General features: G+C 52.4%; 2 protein-coding genes across 2 annotated transcripts; one reads left to right on the plus strand and one right to left on the minus strand.

Annotated features, from left to right (window-relative positions):
* Positions 1–1,423: 1,423 nt before the first annotated feature.
* QPCTL (glutaminyl-peptide cyclotransferase like) lies at positions 1,424–10,915 on the minus strand. The gene is made up of 7 exons (XM_003997633.6): positions 10,192–10,915; positions 9,555–9,698; positions 8,512–8,793; positions 6,781–6,933; positions 6,595–6,694; positions 5,977–6,093; positions 1,424–2,157 (listed from the first exon to the last, which is right to left on the minus strand). Exons 1-7 carry the CDS (start codon positions 10,693–10,695, stop codon positions 2,012–2,014), a joined length of 1,446 nt encoding a protein of 481 aa, XP_003997682.4. The 5' UTR covers positions 10,696–10,915; the 3' UTR covers positions 1,424–2,011.
* Positions 10,916–11,065: 150 nt separating this feature from the next.
* SNRPD2 (small nuclear ribonucleoprotein D2 polypeptide) lies at positions 11,066–17,772 on the plus strand. Its single transcript, XM_003997635.6, has 3 exons — positions 11,066–11,211; positions 13,176–13,355; positions 17,519–17,772. Coding segments are annotated over exons 1-3 (357 nt in total). The 5' UTR covers positions 11,066–11,209; the 3' UTR covers positions 17,694–17,772.
* Positions 17,773–18,699: the final 927 nt, after the last annotated feature.

Below are 18,699 nucleotides of genomic sequence, written 5' to 3' on the forward strand. Positions count from 1 at the left end.
GGGGGACAAGTGGGAGCTGCGGAAGACACCTGGCCAAGCATCAGCAGCCTCATCTGTGAAATGGGGCTAAGGATCCCTGTCCCCAATTCAGGGGTGAAATGTGCATCAGGCCTCCCTGCCCGGTGCCTGGTACTCAGTACACCCCACTGGGAGGTCTTGCAGGAGACGTAGAGAGCCCGGGGTGTGTAACTGAACACACGGCTCCCCATCTCTAACACCGAGGTGATGGTCTCCCCTCCCTTGGGGATGGCAGTGACGCTAAGGGGAGATGAAACCCTCTCGAGTGCTTGGCACTGTGGGTAACACACAAGAAATGAACAAACAGGAGCCGTGCCTGTGGCTTGAGATCCAGGCCACCCTGGCTGTTGATAGAAGACACAGAACTTCCATTTCTAAACTCGACTAGTGCCATGTCCACCTGTAAGAGGCCACCAGTGTCCCCCCCAACCCCGCTCTAACTTGCAGTTAATTATGCGGCAGGAGGAGCTACTTTTTGTCAACCATCTGTTGGGCCGGCACAGGTGATTTCTGGGAGATGAGACATGGGGTTAAGAGTGCAGTCGTGGGTGAGAACGTGGGCTCTGTAAACAACGGGGTATCAGTCTCAGCCCTAGCCACTTCCTTTGCAAAATGAGAACCGAAATTGTACCTACCTCAGGACTTGGGCGGGGACTCCATGAGCCAATCTGTGTCAAGTGCTCATGGCGCCTGGCACACAGCAGGTGCCAGATGAAGATCAGCTACTGTGGAAAACCACGAACGAGGACCTATTTCTCCTCTCTCATTTGATATCCTGGGTTTCAGCCTGTGAGTTTTCTGGAGTCTTCTCCAGCCCCGCGCTGGCTCGGAAGGCCAGTGCTCACCTTCACTACGTAACTGCCTGCCGGGACTCCATCAAAGTCACAAAACCAGCAGGCACAGAGCCCGGCAGAGGAACGCACCTTAAGGACAGTGTGTCTCCCCCAGCTTTATGGGGGATGGGAAGGCTTCCTTGGGTGCTCATTGCAAAGTCCCAGCCCCTCTCTGGAGTTCTGATTCAGCAAGTTTGGGTGGTGGTTGTGGGGCGGGGGGGGGGGGGGACGGGAGGAGCCTGGGATTCTGAATTTTTTAATAAGCACTCCAGTTGAGCATGAATATTAGGTAGGGTTGGGAAATACGTCCTCCCTTGGAGTTGCAGTGACCCCCACCTTCTCACACTCCCACACCCACAACAGAAAGACAAAGGATGGTTTGGTAGACCTGGTGGGCAGTGAATCGAGGTCCGTCTTATTCCCTCCACGGACACACTCAAACTTGTCAAAACCGAGTGTTTCCCAATGTGACTTCTGAGGTACCCTAGTTCCACGAGCCTTGCAATTAAGGGGTTCCACGCTGAAATAGTTTGGGGGAAACAACACTGCACTCTGTCTTACTCTTGCAAATGTCACGTTGTGCAATGAAGAAACTCCTTTAATGTCTCATCCCGCGTCTCTGATCCCCCTTTCTCATGCAACACCTAGTCATGCTAATTCTGCAGAATACGTTCCCCAGAAACACTGGTTTATTGCCCTTGGGTCTGGCAGACTCCAGTCCCCAAATATCGGCTTCTGTCTCCTCTGTTCCTGTTTACAAGCACGTCCCCTGTCGACCCCCCATGGCAATCCACTGACATCGTAAGAACATAAGCCACGGAGGATTCATTTGGTGGGGTGGTGCTGCTGGTCCAGATGCCTGGCCAAGGTCTGCTGACTCCAACCAAACAGCATGTGGTGCCTGTGAACCTTCAAACCAAGTGCTTCAGGACAGGGTCCGAGCTCTCATGCCTTTGGCTCTCGCCCCCACAGTGGCCTCGTCCCTTCCGTGTCTTTGAAGAGTGACAGCTTGAGACCATCAAAGGAAAGAGGATCTTCCGATCCTGGCATAAATAGAGCGGAAGAAAGGATCAGGCAGCCTGGCTTGAGCTCTGTTGGCTCCGGGTGCCCTTGGGACGTCCCAGCTGGACCCTTCTCCTTCAGAGTCCGCCAAGGGGGGGCTAGAGCCCCAGATACTCAGCCAGGAACACGGCGAGGATGCGGCTCAGGTTGTGCACCGTGGGGGGGTGCAGGTTGGCCTCCGAGTCGCCAGGCGTGTGCCAGACAGAGGGGAAGGGCATGGAGATGAGGTGGAGTACTGGGACCCCTGTAGGAGAGAGGGGAGGCTTGGTGAGGCCGACGGCCGACCCAGGAGCCCAGACCCAGGCCCCGGCAAAGTGGTCTCACCCCCCCCCCCCCCCAGAAGATACTGAGTCCTGGCCCTTGAAGAACCCTGAACGACGATTTTATGCACGTGAGGGCAACGTGTTCGTTTGAAAAAACACATCTGGTGTATCTATTGTTCTCAGACACACATTAGAGAAACTGAATAGTTAATGGATTAGGCAAAGACCAGAAGAAGGGAAAGAGGGCCTTTGAGTTTCCTTACCAGGTAGACTATTAGGCTGTTTTTCTGTTCTTTAAAAAAAAAATTTTGGGGCGCCTGGGTGGCGCAGTCGGTTAAGCGTCCAACTTCAGCCAGGTCACGATCTTGCGGTCCGTGAGTTCAAGCCCCGCGTCAGGCTCTGGGCTGATGGCTCAGAGCCTGGAGCCTGTTTCCGATTCTGTGTCTCCCTCTCTCTCTGACCCTCCCCCATTCATGCTCTGTCTCTCTCTGTCCCAAAAATAAATAAAAACATTGGAAAAAAAAAAATTAAAAAAAAAATTTTGTTTAAAGCAATCTCTAGGCACGCCTGGGTGGCTCAGTCGGTTAAGCATCTGACTTCGGCCTGGGTCACAATCTTGAGGTTCGTGGGTTTGAGCCCCACATCGGGCTCTGTGCTGATGGCTCAGAGCCTGGAGCCTGCTTTGGATTCTGTATCTCTCTCTCTTTCTCTGCCCCTCCCTCGCTCACGTTTTGTCTCTGTCTCTCTCTCAAAAATAAATAAATATGAAAAAAAAAAAATTAAAGCAATCTCTAACACCCAGTGTGGGGCTCCAATTCACAACCCCAAGATCAGGAGTCAGATGCTCTATCTACTGAGCTAGTCAGGTGCCCTTAGCTTGTCCTTTATCATACATGTTCTATTCTAGGCCCTACACTGAGGCCATACACATCCCCACACACCATTTTATCCCTGCAATAATCCTTTAGAGTAATCCTATATTTACCCCTATTTCATAGACGAGGACACCCAGGCACAGAGGCAGGCACAGTGATTTGCCTAAGCTCCCGCCTCTAGTAAACCTGCACAGCAGTAATTGGAACCCAGGACACCTGTCTCCTAAGTCTGTTTTCCTAATCCCTGCACTGCGATGAGTTCCTGTCCTCAGAACACTTTCTTCTGTGTTTGTCAGTATCTGTCAATATCCACTAGCCTCTGTGTTTGTCAATATCTGTCCCCCCCCCCCCACTAGACAGGACCCAGGCAGATTATTGTCCATCACTGTATCCCTGACACCTGGCCCAGTACTGCAGTGGGAAATAGTCACTGAATGAATCAATAAAGAAGGCTCTGGAGGGGCACCTGCGTGGCTCAGTCGGTTAAGGGTCTGACTCTTGGTTTTGGCTCAGGTTTGTGAGTTTGAGCCCCGCATCAGGCTCTGTGCTAACAGTGCAGATTCTCTCTCTCCCTCTCTCTCTGCCCCTCCCATGCTCATGCTCTCTCTCTCCAAAAGTAAATAAGTAAACTTAAAAAAAAAAATCATTAAAACGGACTTCAAGCTGTATCACAAAGCTGGAGTCATCAAAACAGTATAATACTAGCACAAAAACAGACACTCAGATCAATGGAACAGAATAGAGAACCCAGAAATGGACCCACAAATGTATGGCCAACTAATCTTTGACAAAGCAGGAAATATCCAATGGAATAAAGACACTCTCTTTAGCAAATGGTGCTGGGAAAACTGGACAGCGACATGCAGAAGAATGAACCTGGACCACTTTCTTACACCAGACACAAAAATAAACTCAAAATGGATGAAAGACCTCAATGTAAGACAGGATGCCATCAAAATCCTCGAGGAGAAAGCAGGCAAAACCCTCTTTGACCTTGGCCGCAGCAACTTCTTACTCAACACGTCTCTGGAGGCAAGGGAAACCAAAGCAAAAATGAACTATTGGGACCTCATCAAAATAAAAAGCTTCTGCACAGCGAAGGAAACAATCAGCAAAACTAAAAGGCAACCGATGGAATAGGAGAAGATATTTGCAAGCGACATATCAGTGAAAGCCAAAATCTATAAAGAACTTATCAAACTCAACACCCCAAAAACAAATAATCCAGTGAAGAAATGGGCCAAAGACATGAATAGACACTGAAGACATCCAGATGGCCAACCGACACACGAAAAAATGCTCCACATCACTCATCATCAGGGAAAGACAAGTCAAAACCACAATGAGATACCACCTCACACCTGTCAGAATGGCTAACATTAACAACTCAGGCAACAACAGATGTTGGCAAGGACGGGGAGAAAGAGGACCTCTTTTGCAGTGCTGGTGAGAATGCAAACTAGTGCAGCCACTCAGGAAAACAGTATGGAGGTTCCTCAAAAAATTAAAAATAGAACTACCCTAGGACCCAGCAATTGCACTACTAGGCATTTATCCACGGGATACAGGTGTGCTGTTTCGAAGGGACACATGCACCCCATGTTTATAGCAGCTCTATCCACCATAGCCAAAGTATGGAAAGAGCCCAAATGGCCATCGACGGATGAATGGATAAAGAAGATGTGGTATATAGATACAATGGAGTATCACTCGGCAATCAAAAAGAATGAAATCTTGCCATTTGCAACTACGTGGATGGAACTGGAGGGTATCATGCTAAGCGAAATTAGTCAGAGAAAGACAAATATCATATGACTTCACTCCTATGAGGACTTCAAGATATACAACAGATGAACATAAGGGAAGGGAAACAAAAATAATCTAAAAACAGGAAAGGGGACAAAACATAAGAGACTCTTAAATATGGACAACAAACAGAGGGTTACTGGAGGGGTGTGGGAGGCAGGATGGGCTAAATGGGGAAGGGGCATTAAGGAATCTACTCCTGAAATCATTGTTGCACTTGTATGATAACCAACTCGAATGTAAATTAAAAAAATAAATAAATAAAATAAATAAAAATGAAAAAAAATAAATAAAAGGTGCCCTAGAATCAGAAAAAAAAAAAGATTAAAAAAAAAGGCACTGTAAGGAATGCATATTTGTTCAATGAGTAAATTATAGAGCAAAAATTTAAAAAGCAGTTGTTAATACTCACTATATGCCAAGCACTGCATACGAAGGCATTTTATATACCTACTCTTGTTCAATCCTCCCTACCCTGTGAGTATGAATATACACATACAGGTGTGTTTGTATGTATATGTCACTTCGTTTTCTAGAAGAAACATAGGCAAGAGGCTCAGAGAGGCTGGGTAATCTGCCTCGGGTCAACCCATGGGAAGTGGCAGAACCCAAGCCTGTCCAGTTCTAAAAACCTAGGTTCTGAACCCCTCTAGCAGATGTCTGCAGCCCTGGCTGTGCCTCAGGGTCATCTGGGAGTCTTGCAGAAATAATTCAGAGACCCGAGACTGTGGTTCAGTAGGCCAGAAATGAATGCAACTGGGCATTTCTCGAAGTTCCTTGGGTGATTCTGCTGGGCTGTCAGGGCCTGGAAAGACAGGCTTGGGCTGGAATCCACATGAGGCACCAACAAGAGTAGCTAACATTTTCTTGAACGCTTATTATGTGCCATCACCATGCAAGTAGCATCTTTACACGTATTAGCTCAGTCGGTTCCCTCCACAGCTCTGAGACAGGGGTTGCTAGTGACCCCATTTTACAGATGAGAAAGTCGAGGCACGAAGATGTTAAACAACTTGCCACCAGTCCCCAGCCCTGGGAGTGGGCCAGGGCCAGGTCCCATATGTGCTTTCCTTGGACCCCCGCCCCTCCCCAACCCTCACTCCGCCCTACAGCACCTACCTCTGCGGAGGAAGGGGATGTGGTCATCTTCCACAGAGCCAGGGGGCTCCCCGGGCTGGAAGTACATCACCTCCTGGGGATGAGACTGCAGCAGGTTCAAGCGGTGCAGACGCTTCTCTGGAGGTGGTGGCATTAGAGAGTAAGAGCCAGCCCCTCAGGGTCAGAGGTTCTGCTCACAAATCAGAGCAGGGCAGGAGGCCTGGACAAAGCACTGATCATCCCGACAAGAATGTAGCTACCCCTTCCTGAAGGCTCACTGTGTACCCGGTCTATTTATTCCCTCTGAGCCTCAGAGGCAGATACCCCTCCTATTGTCAGTTTCGTGCCCATTTTACAGATAGGAAATTGAGGCTCAGAGAGACGAAGCCATTTGCCCAGGTTCCCACAGCCTGTAAGAGGCAGAACCAGAATTCAAACCTGGGGCTATTTGACCCCAGGGCCCCTGTTTGTAGTCACTGCACTTGATTGCTGTGGGATCTTTGTGCGTTTCTGCCCTAGTGCCTTAGAGGCTAGGGAGGTAGAGGGCAGGCTGGATGACCCCTTAGAGACAGGTGCCTGACTCGGCTGGCCGTCCCTCCCACATCCCAGGCTGGCGCCTGCCTCCGCCTACACCCTTACCTATGCTCCTCAGCCGATGGAACCAGCGGGCCGTGTGAGGAAAGTGACTGTAGAAGTTTGGATTGGGGGCGCCCAGGAGATCAAGAAGCACAAAGAGCTCCTAGAGAGAGAGGCCAGGTGGGATGTGGCCAACCTTGCACGGCCCTCTCCCTCCCTCGCCGGAACCCAGTGGGGCCCTGGTCTTACGATAGCCTGGATCCTGGTGGGGCCTGGGCTGTGGGGTGCAGACTCCATGAGCTGGGCCAGGTGCCGGGAGCCATAAAGGGAGTCCTTGGGTCCCCACTCCTTCAGTGCCTCCTCGCCATCCAAAAAGAGCAGCTGCAGAGTCACCGGGGCTTCCTGTGGGAGCTGGTGGTCAGGGCCTGGACCCATCCACATTCCCTGCCCTCTTGCACAGCTGAGCAGGGAAAACTAGGTCTCCTCCCTCCTAGAAGGTGGTGGCCGGAAGTACAGACTCTGAGCCAGACTGCCTGGGTTCAAATCCTGGCTCGGCCACTTCGTAGCTGAGCAGTTATGGGTAAGTGACTTCTCACAGCATCAGATGGCAAAATGGGGTTAATAACAAGTCTCATCACACAGTAGGATTCAAATTCGGGTCCTGGCGTAGTGTCTGGCATATAGTAACTAAAAAGGGTCAGCTCTGATTGTCAGTGTTATTTCTTAGGCTCATTTAGCAAAAGAGACCCACACGCGAGTAAGTGTACAAACAATGAAATACACTTGGGACAAATGCTTCCAAGAATTACAGCATTCTCGGGGCACCTGGGTGGCTCAGTCGGACTTCGGCTCAGGTCATGATCTCACGCTTCGTGGGTTTGAGCCCCGCGTCAGGCTCTGCACTGACAGCTCGGAGCCGGGAGCCTGCTTCGCATTCTGTGTCTCCCTCTCTCTTGCCCTTCCCCTGCTCACACTCTATCTCTCTCTCAAAAATAAATAAACATTAAAAAAAGAAGAACTATAGGGTTCTAAAAGAGCATAGGAAGGGAGTCGGGGATAAACTCGCCTGGGAAGCACGTCAGGTCTCCTGGGAAGAGACATTTGCACCGAGATGAGTGGGAGCTGGCCTGGCAGAATGGAGCAGAGGGAAGAGTGTCCCCAGGCAAGGAAGCAACATGGATGAGGGCTGGGGCCAGAGCCAGAGAGCTTGGTGAAAAGGCCCGGGGGGATTAGCAAGGGCCTTGTTACAAGGATCTTGGGCCTTGTTACAAGGGGTTGAGCCAAGGAAGGGGTCTGAGCAGGGGAGGAGCATGAGGAGATTTGTGGTTTCATTCATTTATTCATCCCACACATTTCCACCGACATCCTAATTTATGCCGGGTAATCATCTGGGTGCAGGGAATACAGCAGAAAACCAAGGCAGCCAAATCCCTGCCTGTGTGGAGCTTATTCTAATTGGGGAGACAGACAGACAAAGCGCCATAAAGCCTGGATGGTGACGGGGGGGGGGGCTCTTTCAGGGTGGTTGGGAAACCATCTCAGAGGGGGTGACATTGGAGGACACTTGGAGGAAAGGCAGGAGCCAGCCGGGAAGGTATCTGTGAAAAGCACATTCTAGGCAGAGCAAAGAGCAAGTGCAAACGCCCTCAGATGGGAGGGACTCTGGGAACTCTCCAGAATCTGAGGAACAGGGAGGAGGTGGTGGCTAGAGCACAGTGAGGAGGGACAGGGGTGAGAGATGGGAATGGAGAGGTGACAGGGCACACCTCATGGGCCTCTGTAAGGACTCTGGCTCAGGCTTGCAATGAGGTGGGAGCCCTGGGGAGGGTTTCGGGCAGAGGAGGGACAGGATCTGACATTCAGGGGGTGAAAAGATCCCTGTGGCTATGTGTGTGGAGTGGAAGCAGGAAGACAAGTCCAGGCAGGGGAGGCTGGTGGCTTGGACCAGGGTAGAGGCAGCCCGGGCCCCCCACTCCTCACCTGCTCCTTGGCTCTACTCAACTCCCTGTCCAGGGCCTGGGCCAGCTCCAGCAGCAGGGCGCAAGGCACGGCCGAATCCGTGGCCCCCACAAAGGGAGCCGACCCAGATGGGAAGAGCTTGGAGTCGTAATGGCAGGCAAGGGTGAGGTGACGGGCAGCCCCTGGGTCCAGCGTGGCCACCACGTTGCCAAAGTCCAGTGGCCCCAGGGGTGTCGAGGCCGTGAAGGGGTCCAGTTCCACATGCCAGCCTGCCGTCAGGGTCCGTAGGGTAGTCTCCAGGAACTAGTGGCAGGAGAGAGGTGGGAGGGTGGGTGGGGACTGGGGAGGAGGTCGGGAGAAGGGCCATGTGACCTGAGCCATGCAGAGCGCTTGGGCTGACTCATGATCCCCACTTCTGTTTAAGTCATTCCCTTGACACACTTTCGCTGAGTCCCTACTGAGTGTGTGTAGTGACCCTGCCTCTTCAAGACTAATCCCAGCTCACTCTTCCAATAGCACTCACTGAGTGCCACGCCTCATTCTAGGAGCCTTATGGGGATAGGACTGTCGATGGCTCGCTCCATTTCATAGATGAGGAAACTAAGGCACAGAGAGGTTAAGACACTAGTCCAAGGTCACACTCCAAGTGGCTGAGGTCGGATATGAACTCGAGGAGTAGGGATTCAAACGACTCTGGATGCCCCAAAGGGAGGCAATACAAAGATGTGGTTGTGCCAGCTCTGGAGCCAACCTGAAACTTGGTATATCATTTATGAGCTGGGCAAAATGCTTAACTGCTCTGGGCCTCAGTTTCCCCATTTGCATAGTGAGGCTCACATTGTTACGCACCTCATGAAACAGTTGTCTAGCACATAGTAAGCTTTGGGGAGCAGTACAGAAGGCAGTACAGCCTGGTGGTTACTAAAGTGGGACTCTAGATTCAGATTATCCCCAGTCAGAGCCCCGGCTCTGCGTCTTAGTTGCTCGAGGGATCTTGGGCAGAATGCCTAGTTCTTATTCCCTGGCAGGCTGCCAGGTCAGGGCTTGGAGGTGGGGCCCCTTACCTTTCTGACTTGGAGATTGCCGGGGCTGCCCGGGGTCCGCACAACCAGCAGGGGGCGCAGGTAAGTGTTCCAGAGACGGTGTGGGTCCAGTTGCCCCACCACCCTCCGCAGCCGGGCTTCAGGGAGGCTTCCGATCAACCGGCCCTTGGGAGGGGGGTAAGATAGGGAAGAGAAGTGCAGAGCATGAGAACAACCCCCATACCGACCCTACCCCGGAGGCCACCTCCCAAAAGAACCCCGGTTCTTCCTAATTCGGGCCTCCAGCATCGGAGGTTTCCAGGATAAATCCTAGATAGACTCAGAAAAGGTCCCTCTAAAATCATCCGGTCCCTCTAAATCCATCAGATTACCCACCCCAATCCTGATTGGGAAATCGAGGCCGAGAGAGGGGAAAGGACTCTTCCAAATGGCTGACTTTCAGATTGGAACCCAGAACTCCCAGTCTTACTACTTCCAGACTCTTCCTCTGAGGGAGAACCACCTATTACAGAACAAGCCCGATAGCAACGGGCATGCGCTCTATTGACGGAGACCGCAGCACCTGCGGCTACCGCCGTACGATACAGACACGTCCACCTGAGACCTCACGGAAGCGCAGGCGGGGTTAAGGGGTACCCGTGTCCCTGCCCAGCCTCACCCGCAGCTCCCGGCCCCGCGGCAGCTCCTCAGTCTGGCGGTGCCAGCCGCTCCAGATGGTGTAGAACGCCGAGGCCACGGCCAGGGACAGCAGAAGCAGAGGCAAGAAGTGCGCCCGCGGTAGCAGGCGGCGCTTGGGCGGTGAGGGTGGCTCCAAGAGGCCACGTTCCCCCAGCCGTAGCCGGGGCCGCCCGCGGCCCCCGGAAGGCATGGCAGCTTCGCCCTGAAACCGGTCCGGGACCGCGGATAGTTTAGGCCCAGCCAAATCCCACCCCATGGAATCACCGGACCAATGAACAAGAAGAGCGACTACACCATCCCACCCTTTCTCTACGGGTGAAGCCAATGCGGACTCTCGTTCTGAGAGCACGCCTTCCTGTCTCCCTAGGGCTTTGGGGGTTGGTCCCCTGAGGGTTGCACAACCCAAAAGGGAGCGCGAAAGGCATAGGCTCCACCTCAGCGGAAGAAGGGAAACCAATGAGAAATGTTTGATCATGGAAAACATTCGACCTAGGCGCAGGTCCACGCCCCTCGTGTATGAAGGCAAAGGATTGGTTACTCGGAGTCGGAAAGCTCAATAGACCCGAAAAGGACCGTCCCTAATGGAAAAGGGGCGGTGTCCATCCCTGAAGCGAGGAGCCGATTGGCTTCGCGGAGGCCGCGCCCCCGGAGGCAGGGCCGGCGGGCATTTGGAATGGCGTGTCCTTTCCCTCCTTCAGCCTGTGCCACTCTACAACGAAGTGATTTGAGTCGGCCCCGTTTCTTCTCTCCATTCTCGTGAATATCTGCCCCGTACGGTCCTAAAAGACCTGGAACCACTACGCGAGGCTTCTACTCCACCTCCGCGCAGGCCTGGCGCGGATCGCTATGGCAACAGGCCACGCCCCCCTGGTTGGGATTGCGCAGGCGCCAACGGAAGTGGACCAAGGGAAACGGAAGTCCCTTCTGTAGCTCTAGCTTCAGAGGCGGGAGCAACGCGGACTAGACGGCGCTGAACTGAGAGCGCAGCCGCTACCACCATGTGAGGCCGGGCTAGGCTTTGGCGGCGGGAGTGGGGTTGAGGGCGTAAATGTGGCCGCTTATCAGTGATGGGCAGAGGCGGGACGGAGGCAGATTTTAGGGGTAAAGTACGCACCTTTCCACCGATGAGATTGAGGGCGGGCGTGGGGCCCTTGATGGAGCCTAAGTTCGGAAGAGAAGGTAGCTTTGTCAGATAATAGGCTAGGAGCTTTCCCAGAGAATTAATCTTATTGAAATAGATTTTAAGGGGAAGAACCTGCGAAAGGGGAGTGCGGAGTTTTAGAAATAACGGTTTGTGGGGCGCCTGGGTGGCGCAGTCGGTTAAGCGTCCGACTTCAGCCAGGTCACGATCTCGCGGTCCGTGAGTTCGAGCCCCGCGTCAGGCTCTGGGCTGACGGCTCGGAGCCTGGAGCCTGTTAACGATTCTGTGTCTCCCTCTCTCTCTGCCCCTCCCCCGTTCATGCTCTGCCTCTCTCTGTCCCAAAAATAAATAAACGTTGAAAAAAACAAAAAAAATGTAAAAAAAAAAAAAAAGAAAGAACGGTTTGAGGCATGGGACTTAGGCGGACAACTAGAGCTGGAAACGGTTGGCTTTTCACCTGTTTCGTGACTTTTTCGACTAACGAGTCGCCGCAATGATTTCCCTTGTTTATTTATTCGTTCGTCAATTCTTGAGTGCTCATGTATCAGACACTGCTTTAGACACGTGGGATAGATATATCAATGAGTAGCACTCTCCACCCCGCAAGGGGGAAAAAAAAACAAACCTGCTGCGGCTTATGGGGTGGGCAGAGGCAGGCAATAAATACACTGATAATAAACATGTAAAGCATATGGCATGTTAGGTGACCAGAGCTGTGAGTAAAGAAACAATAGAGCGGGGTAAAAAGAATGGGGAATGCCAGTTTGGAGAGAGATTAACTTCATAAGTGCAGAAGGACACATTGAGAGGGCAACACTTGAGCAAAGACCTGAAGACAGAACCACAGAGATAACCTGGGGAGGCATCCAGTCTGACGGAAAACAAATAGGAAGGCCAAAGGTGAAAGTTTGCCTAATACCTTAAAGGACCACCTAGGAGGCCCCTGGTTGGAACAGAGGTATGGGGGGAGATGCAGGACATTGTAAAAAAAAAAAAAAAAAAAAAAACAGTTGGATTTTACTTTTTACAGAGATGGGAGCCATGGGAGGGTTTTGAAGAGTGCGATGATATAACTTAGGTTTTGATACAACATCCGGGACTGCTCTGGAGAACAGACTGTCCGGGAGCATGGGTGGAAGCAGAGAGACAAGTAAGGCTCTGAGGAGCGAGATGGCGGAGGTTTAGGCCATGGTTAGAAATGGCGACATTCTGGATGTATTTTATTTTATTTTTTATTTATTTATTTTTTTAATTTTTTTTTTTCAACGTTTATTCATTTTTGGGACAGAGAGAGACAGAGCATGAACGGGGGAGGGGCAGAGAGAGAGGCAGACACAGAATCGGAAACAGGCTCCAGGCTCCGAGCCATCAGCCCAGAGCCCGACGCAGGGCTCGAACTCACGGACCGCGAGATCGTGACCTGGCTGAAGTCGGACGCTCAACCGACTGCGCCACCCAGGCGCCCCCCTGGATGTATTTTAGAAGCAGATGGCAGGGTTTGCCCACAGATTGAATGGCGGGTGTGAGAGAGAAGAGTCAAGTTGATACCAGAGTTTTTGCTCAAGGAACTAGAAGGATGGAGACAGGGAAGACTCTGGATAGAGTAAGTGGGGGCGGTTGGGAGATCTGGAGCTCAACCGACGGTGCGTAAGGTTGGAAATGTCTATTAAGCATCTGAGCTGTGATGCCAAGCGAGAGGGGCTGAGCAGGAGGGTGGGCGTGTTAGGGGAAGGTTGAGGAGACGCTGAGTGCAAGGCCATGTGGCCACCCGTGCTCCAGCTCTGGGCCCTCTTCACCTACCGCTTCCATACTTGCCCCCTCAGGAGCCTCCTCAACAAGCCCAAGAGTGAGATGACCCCCGAGGAGCTGCAGAAGCGGGAGGAGGAAGAGTTTAACACGGGTCCGCTCTCTGTGCTCACGCAGTCGGTCAAGAACAACACCCAAGTGCTCATCAACTGCCGCAACAACAAGAAGCTCCTGGGCCGCGTGAAGGCCTTCGATAGGTGAGCGCCTGGCTCTCGGAAGGGGTTCCGTCCAGGCCTGCAGGGGCGGCCCCAGCTCCAGTCTGAGGAGCCCAGACACAAGGTTTTCAGAGTCCTGGGGCATAAGCCTCTTCAGACCTCGAGGTGTGCAGTACAGTAGTTAACGGGCATGTACTTGGGAGCCGGTCTTCCTGGGTTTGCGTCCCAGCTCTGCCTCTTAGCAGCCGCGACACCTTCGGCAACTCACTTTCTCTCTTCCGTACAGTGGCAGTAATTCTGGTGGTTGCAAAGATTCCGTGACTTGATACACGCGGCATCTAATCAGGTCATTAGAAGTACAGCATCTGGTGGGGCGCCTGGGTGGCTCAGTCAGTTGAGCCTCTGACTTCGGCTCAGGTCATGATCTCGCGGTCCGTGAGTTCGAGCCCCGCATCGGGCTCTGTGCTGACAGCTCGGAGCTCGGAGCCTGCTTCTAATACTGTGTTTCCTGCACCCACTGGTGCTCTGTCTCTGTCTCTCTCTCTCAAAAATAAATACACATTTAAAAAAAGATTAAAAGAAGGACAGCATCTAGCACACAGGAAGCTCTTAATCAGTGTTTGCGGCTATGACATGGAGTGTCTAACATCAAGTACCCATGCTTGGGACTTTTTTAGGCTCCAGAGACACAGCAGCGACTAAAGCAAAGTACAGGATAGCTCCTGTACTCAGAGAGCTTGTGCTGTAGGTAGGGAAGCCGACGGCAAGCACATGAATAAGGTGTCATGAGAAAAGTAAAGCCAGGTACGAGTATGGAATGCTGGGAAGGGGGTGCCATCCGAGATGGTGACGTGAGAGGCCCCATAGGAAGAGGCAGTGGTGAACACCCGAATAAAATAAAGGAACAAGCTAGGATCTGAGAGTTTCAGCCAGAGGGAACAGCAAGTGATTTTTTCCTCTCTGAGCCTCAGTTTCTTCTCCAGGAGATTGAGACCGAGACCGAGACCAGGAAGTGCCGAGCCCAAGGAGGCAGGTAGACCTGGCCTTGAACACAGGCTCTGCCACTTCTAAAATGTCATCCCACTGTGCGCAGTGTCCTGCTCTGGAAGCCGGAGATGACACTCGTGTTTACCTCCCGGGGGTAACAATGAGGATTGCTGGGTCAGTGCTCAGAAAGTGCTCAGAAGAGGCCGGGGCGCTTGATAAGCGCTCAGTAGGTGGTGGTTCGTTTCTATGTAGGATATGTATTTTATTATATGTTTTTTATGTATGATATAGATCAGCCTCCCACCCTAGTATGTATCCTGCCACGTGACTCACACACACACCCGGGGGCTCCTTCATGGTGTTTGCCGACAGCTTTATTGAGGTCTCATTGGCATGTCGTCGTTATCATGAATTTAGTTGTTTGTTTTTTTTTTTTTTAACTTTTTTAACGTTTATTTATTTTTGAGACAGAGAGAGACAGAGCATGAACGGGGGAGGGTCAGAGAGAGGGAGACACAGAATCTGAAACAGGCTCCAGGCTCCAAGCGCTCAGCTCAGAGCCCGACGCGGGGCTCAAACTCACGGACCGTGAGATCATGACCTGAGCCGAAGCCGGCCGCTCAACCGACTGAGCCACCCAGGCGCCCCAAATTTAGTTGTTTTTAAGATAGAATCTTCCACGTGCTCTTCTGCGTCTTGTTTTTCACACATATCCGTGGTCTGAGAACATCACTGCAGGTCAGCGAAGGCATTCTTTTTTTTTTTTTTTTTTTTTTTTAATGTTTATTTATTTTTGAGAGAGAGAGTGTGAGCAGGGGAGCAGCAGAGAGAGAGGGAGACAAAGAATTGGAAGCCTGCCTTCCCCAGGAAGCCCTCCGTGGCAAATTCCTCGGGTCTCCTTACGTGTTCTCATGCAGACAGACAGAGGAGGGTGCTTTTTCTTTATTTTTAAATCACTGCTGGAGCACCTGGGTGGCTCAGTCGGTTAAGCCTCTGACTCCTGATTTCGGCTCAGGTCATGATCTCGCGGTCCGTGGGATCGAGCCCTGTGTCGGGCTGTGCGCTGACAATGCGGAGCCTGCTTGGGATTCTCTCTCTGTCTTTCTCTCTCTCTCTGCCCCTCTTGCCTGCCCCTCCCCTTCAAAAAAAAAAATAAACAAACTTTAAAAAATAAATCCGTGCCAATGGCCTACCACGCAGTTTTAGACCTCGGCTTTTTCACTTAACGGTATATCTCAGGAATGTTTCCATGTTGGTACACTACTTTTTTTTTTTTTTTTTTTCAAGTGCTAATGTGTTCACATCATTCCAAAAACAGTAATAGCGCTCCAGTGGCAAGTTTCCATCTAGCTTGTCCCCAGTCCACCTAGGTCACCTTAGTGCTCCCAGTCTCTGAGCTTCTTCCAGGATTCTGCATTGTACAATGCCAAGCGGGTGGTATATGTGCTTCTACCCTCTTTCTTCCCTTCAGAAGATCACTTTCCTTGGGGCGCCTGGGTGGCGCAGTCGGTTAAGCATTCGACTTCAGCCAGGTCACGATCTCGCGGTCCGTGAGTTCGAGCCCCGCGTCAGGCTCTGAACTGATGGCTCGGAGCCTGGAGCCTGTTTCCGATTCTGTGTCTCCCTCTCTCTCTGCCCCTCCCCCGTTCATGCTCTGTCTCTCTCTGTCCCAAAAATAAATAAACGTTGAAAAAAAAAAAAAAAGATCACTTTCCATGCACACTTGGCCTTTTTCACTCAGCAGTCCCTCCTGGATATCACTCTATAGCAAGGCACAGAGTTTCCCCTGCTCCACCTCTTCTTCTTCTTCTTCTTCTTCTTCTTCTTCTTTAATTAATTAACGTTTATTTATTTTTGAGAGAGAGAGAGAGCGAGTGCGTGCAAGCAGGGGAGGGGTAGAGAGAGAGGGAGACACAAAATCCAAAGCAGGCTCCAGGCTCCACGCTGTCAGCACAGAGCCTGACACGGGGCTCAAACTCATGGACCGAGAGATCGTGACCTGAACCGGTCAGACTCTCAACCAACCAGAGCCACCCAGGCGCCCCTTTAATTTTTTTTTTTTTTAATGTTTATTTTTGAGAGAGAGAGGAGACAGCAGGGGAGCGGCAGGGAGAGAGGGAGACACAGAATCGGAAGCAGGCTCCGGGCCCCAAGGTGTCAGCACAGAGCCCAACGTGGGGCTCGAACTCACGAACCGTGAGATCATGACCCGAGCCGTAGTCGGCCGCTTACCCCACTGAGCCACCCAGGCGCCCCTGCTTCCCCACTCTTCTTAACGATTTTCTTTTCTTGTTAGCACTTGGTCACATTTCCTCATATCCTTCTATCCCTTCACCCGGCTTGAATTGTTCTTAGCAGTTAACATAACCTGAGAGCACATCCGGTCCCTTTGTTTACTCGCTTGGCATCCTTCTGCCCTCACTGGGACGCAGGCCCCGTCAGGGCGGGGATATCGTCTGTTTCATTCACTGCCATGTTCATGGCAAGTGTTTGTTGAGGGAGCTAATCCAAACTGTCCTCACCCGTGTCCCCCTGGCACCCTGAGCAGGACTACAGTGGAGGCGTCATGCACACCATAGGCCCCTGCGGCCTCTGTTTCTCTAAAGAGAAGCAGCATCCCTGCTGGTGCCTTTAGACACACTTGGAGTTCAGAAGAAACACAGGCAGACCCATTTTGCTTGCCTTTATCCTGGGCCAGTCCCTTATCGTAAGTCTTGACAGGAATAAGAATACTGTATTGATTTTTTTTTTTTTAATTATTTATAGAAAGAGAGAGGGGAGGGGCAGAGAGAGAGAGAGAGAGAGAGAGAGAGAGAGAGAGAGAGAGAGAATATCCCAAGCAGGCTCCACGTTCAGCACAGAGCCCGATGCGGGACTTGATCCCATGACCCGGGGATCATGACATGAGCCGAAATCAAGAGGAGGGCGCTGAACTGACTGAGCCACCACGCAGGAGCCCTCTGTCTTGATTCATTTCATCGAGACGCCGTACGAGGGAGGTGTTGCAAATGGCTCCATTTTAGGGAGGAGGACACTGAGGCACGGAGGGGTGAAGTTCATTGCCCAAGCCTCAACCTGAGGACTTGTAGAGGTGGCGTGGGAGCCCCAGCTGTCCTGGCCCCGGGCCCGCACCTTCTCCCATGCGGCGCTGCTGGAAGAGGATGGGCGGAAGGCTCCCACCTCACTCCTGGTGCCTCCCCACCCCCTGCCCCCACCAGGCACTGCAACATGGTGCTGGAGAATGTGAAGGAGATGTGGACCGAGGTCCCCAAGAGCGGCAAGGGCAAGAAGAAGTCCAAGCCAGTCAACAAGGACCGCTACATCTCCAAGATGTTCCTGCGCGGGGACTCCGTCATCGTGGTCCTGCGGAACCCGCTCATCGCCGGCAAGTAGGGGCCTCGTCCCCGCTGTCACCCTGCGAAGACCTGCCCTCTGTAACGGGAATAATAAAGTCCTGTGTTTTTCTTAGTGACATCTGTCTGTTCCCAGAGCCTTGTGAGCGGGGCAGACTCGGGAGGGAGGCAGCTGGGCGTGGGGCCGGCCGCTGGAGTCGGGACCTCTCTGAGCAGGTGAAGGGGTCCCGTCTCTGCCCCTTCCAGGCCTCGCTTTTCCCGTCTGTGAAACGAACAGGTTGGATACAGAGAGCTCGTTTTTCCGTCTTCATCTTTTCTAGCTGTTCTTGTCGCCGCATCTGGCTCTTCGCTTCCTCTACCCCTCTCTCAGTAAGTTGGGGTCTAACTCAGGATGTCTTTCAGTCTTTTTTTCCGTTTGTTCAGTCAGGAAACAGTCCCCCAAGTGCCTCCCCTGTGCCAGGCCTGTGTTGCCATGCTGGGGACCCAGCAGTACCCAGGAGAGCCCCGACCTGCCCTCCCCGAGGGGAGGAGAAGGTACTGTTGTAGCAGTCGGTACCCAAATATTGATAGCGACCGCAGCTGACACCTGCCAAACTGTTAGGGTGCCAGGCCCCGGCCCCTGTGCTGCTCAGCCTTCCTGTCCGCCGCTGTGAGCAGGCGCTGTTAATTCTGGCCTCCAGTTTCCAGAGGAGGGACCTGAGAGGTACAGAGAGGTGAGCACTTCCCCGGAGGTACCCAGCCAGCCGGGAAGCCGGGAAGCTGTCATTCAAACCCACCCTGCTCCAGAGCCTGGGGCTCAACCCTGAGCTCTGCTGCTCTGAATTACAACTTAATTGCCCTCGGGTGAAATTCTCTGACAAACCTAGGGCGATAGAGGTGGGAAGGCAGGGTGGGAGGCTCACTTATTGTGGGGAGGGGGATAAGGAAGATCCCTGTCTTGCGGTGATGCGCACATGTTGTGCTCTCCCCCACCTGTGTCTCTGTTCTGTCTCTGCCTGCGTCTTTCACTCCGTTCTCCAGATGGGAGCAAACGCTCGGTCGGTCAG

The sequence above is a fragment of the Felis catus genome, chromosome E2 (genome assembly GCF_018350175.1).
Source record: "Felis catus isolate Fca126 chromosome E2, F.catus_Fca126_mat1.0, whole genome shotgun sequence".
NCBI classification, from domain to species: Eukaryota; Metazoa; Chordata; class Mammalia; order Carnivora; family Felidae; genus Felis; species Felis catus.

Excerpts from the sequence above, each read along its gene's own strand:
- QPCTL (XM_003997633.6), bottom strand. The coding sequence starts at position 10,695 with ATGTTTTCCATGATCAAACATTTCTCATTGGTTTCCCTTCTTCCGCTG. Across the intron at positions 9,699-10,191 it reads CGCGGGGCCGGGAGCTGCGG|GGCCGGTTGATCGGAAGCCT; the intron begins GTGAGGCTGGGC and ends CCCCCTCCCAAG. Across the intron at positions 8,794-9,554 it reads GCAATCTCCAAGTCAGAAAG|TTCCTGGAGACTACCCTACG; the intron begins GTAAGGGGCCCC and ends TCCTGCCACTAG.
- SNRPD2 (XM_003997635.6), top strand. Across the intron at positions 13,356-17,518 it reads CGCGTGAAGGCCTTCGATAG|GCACTGCAACATGGTGCTGG; the intron begins GTGAGCGCCTGG and ends TGCCCCCACCAG.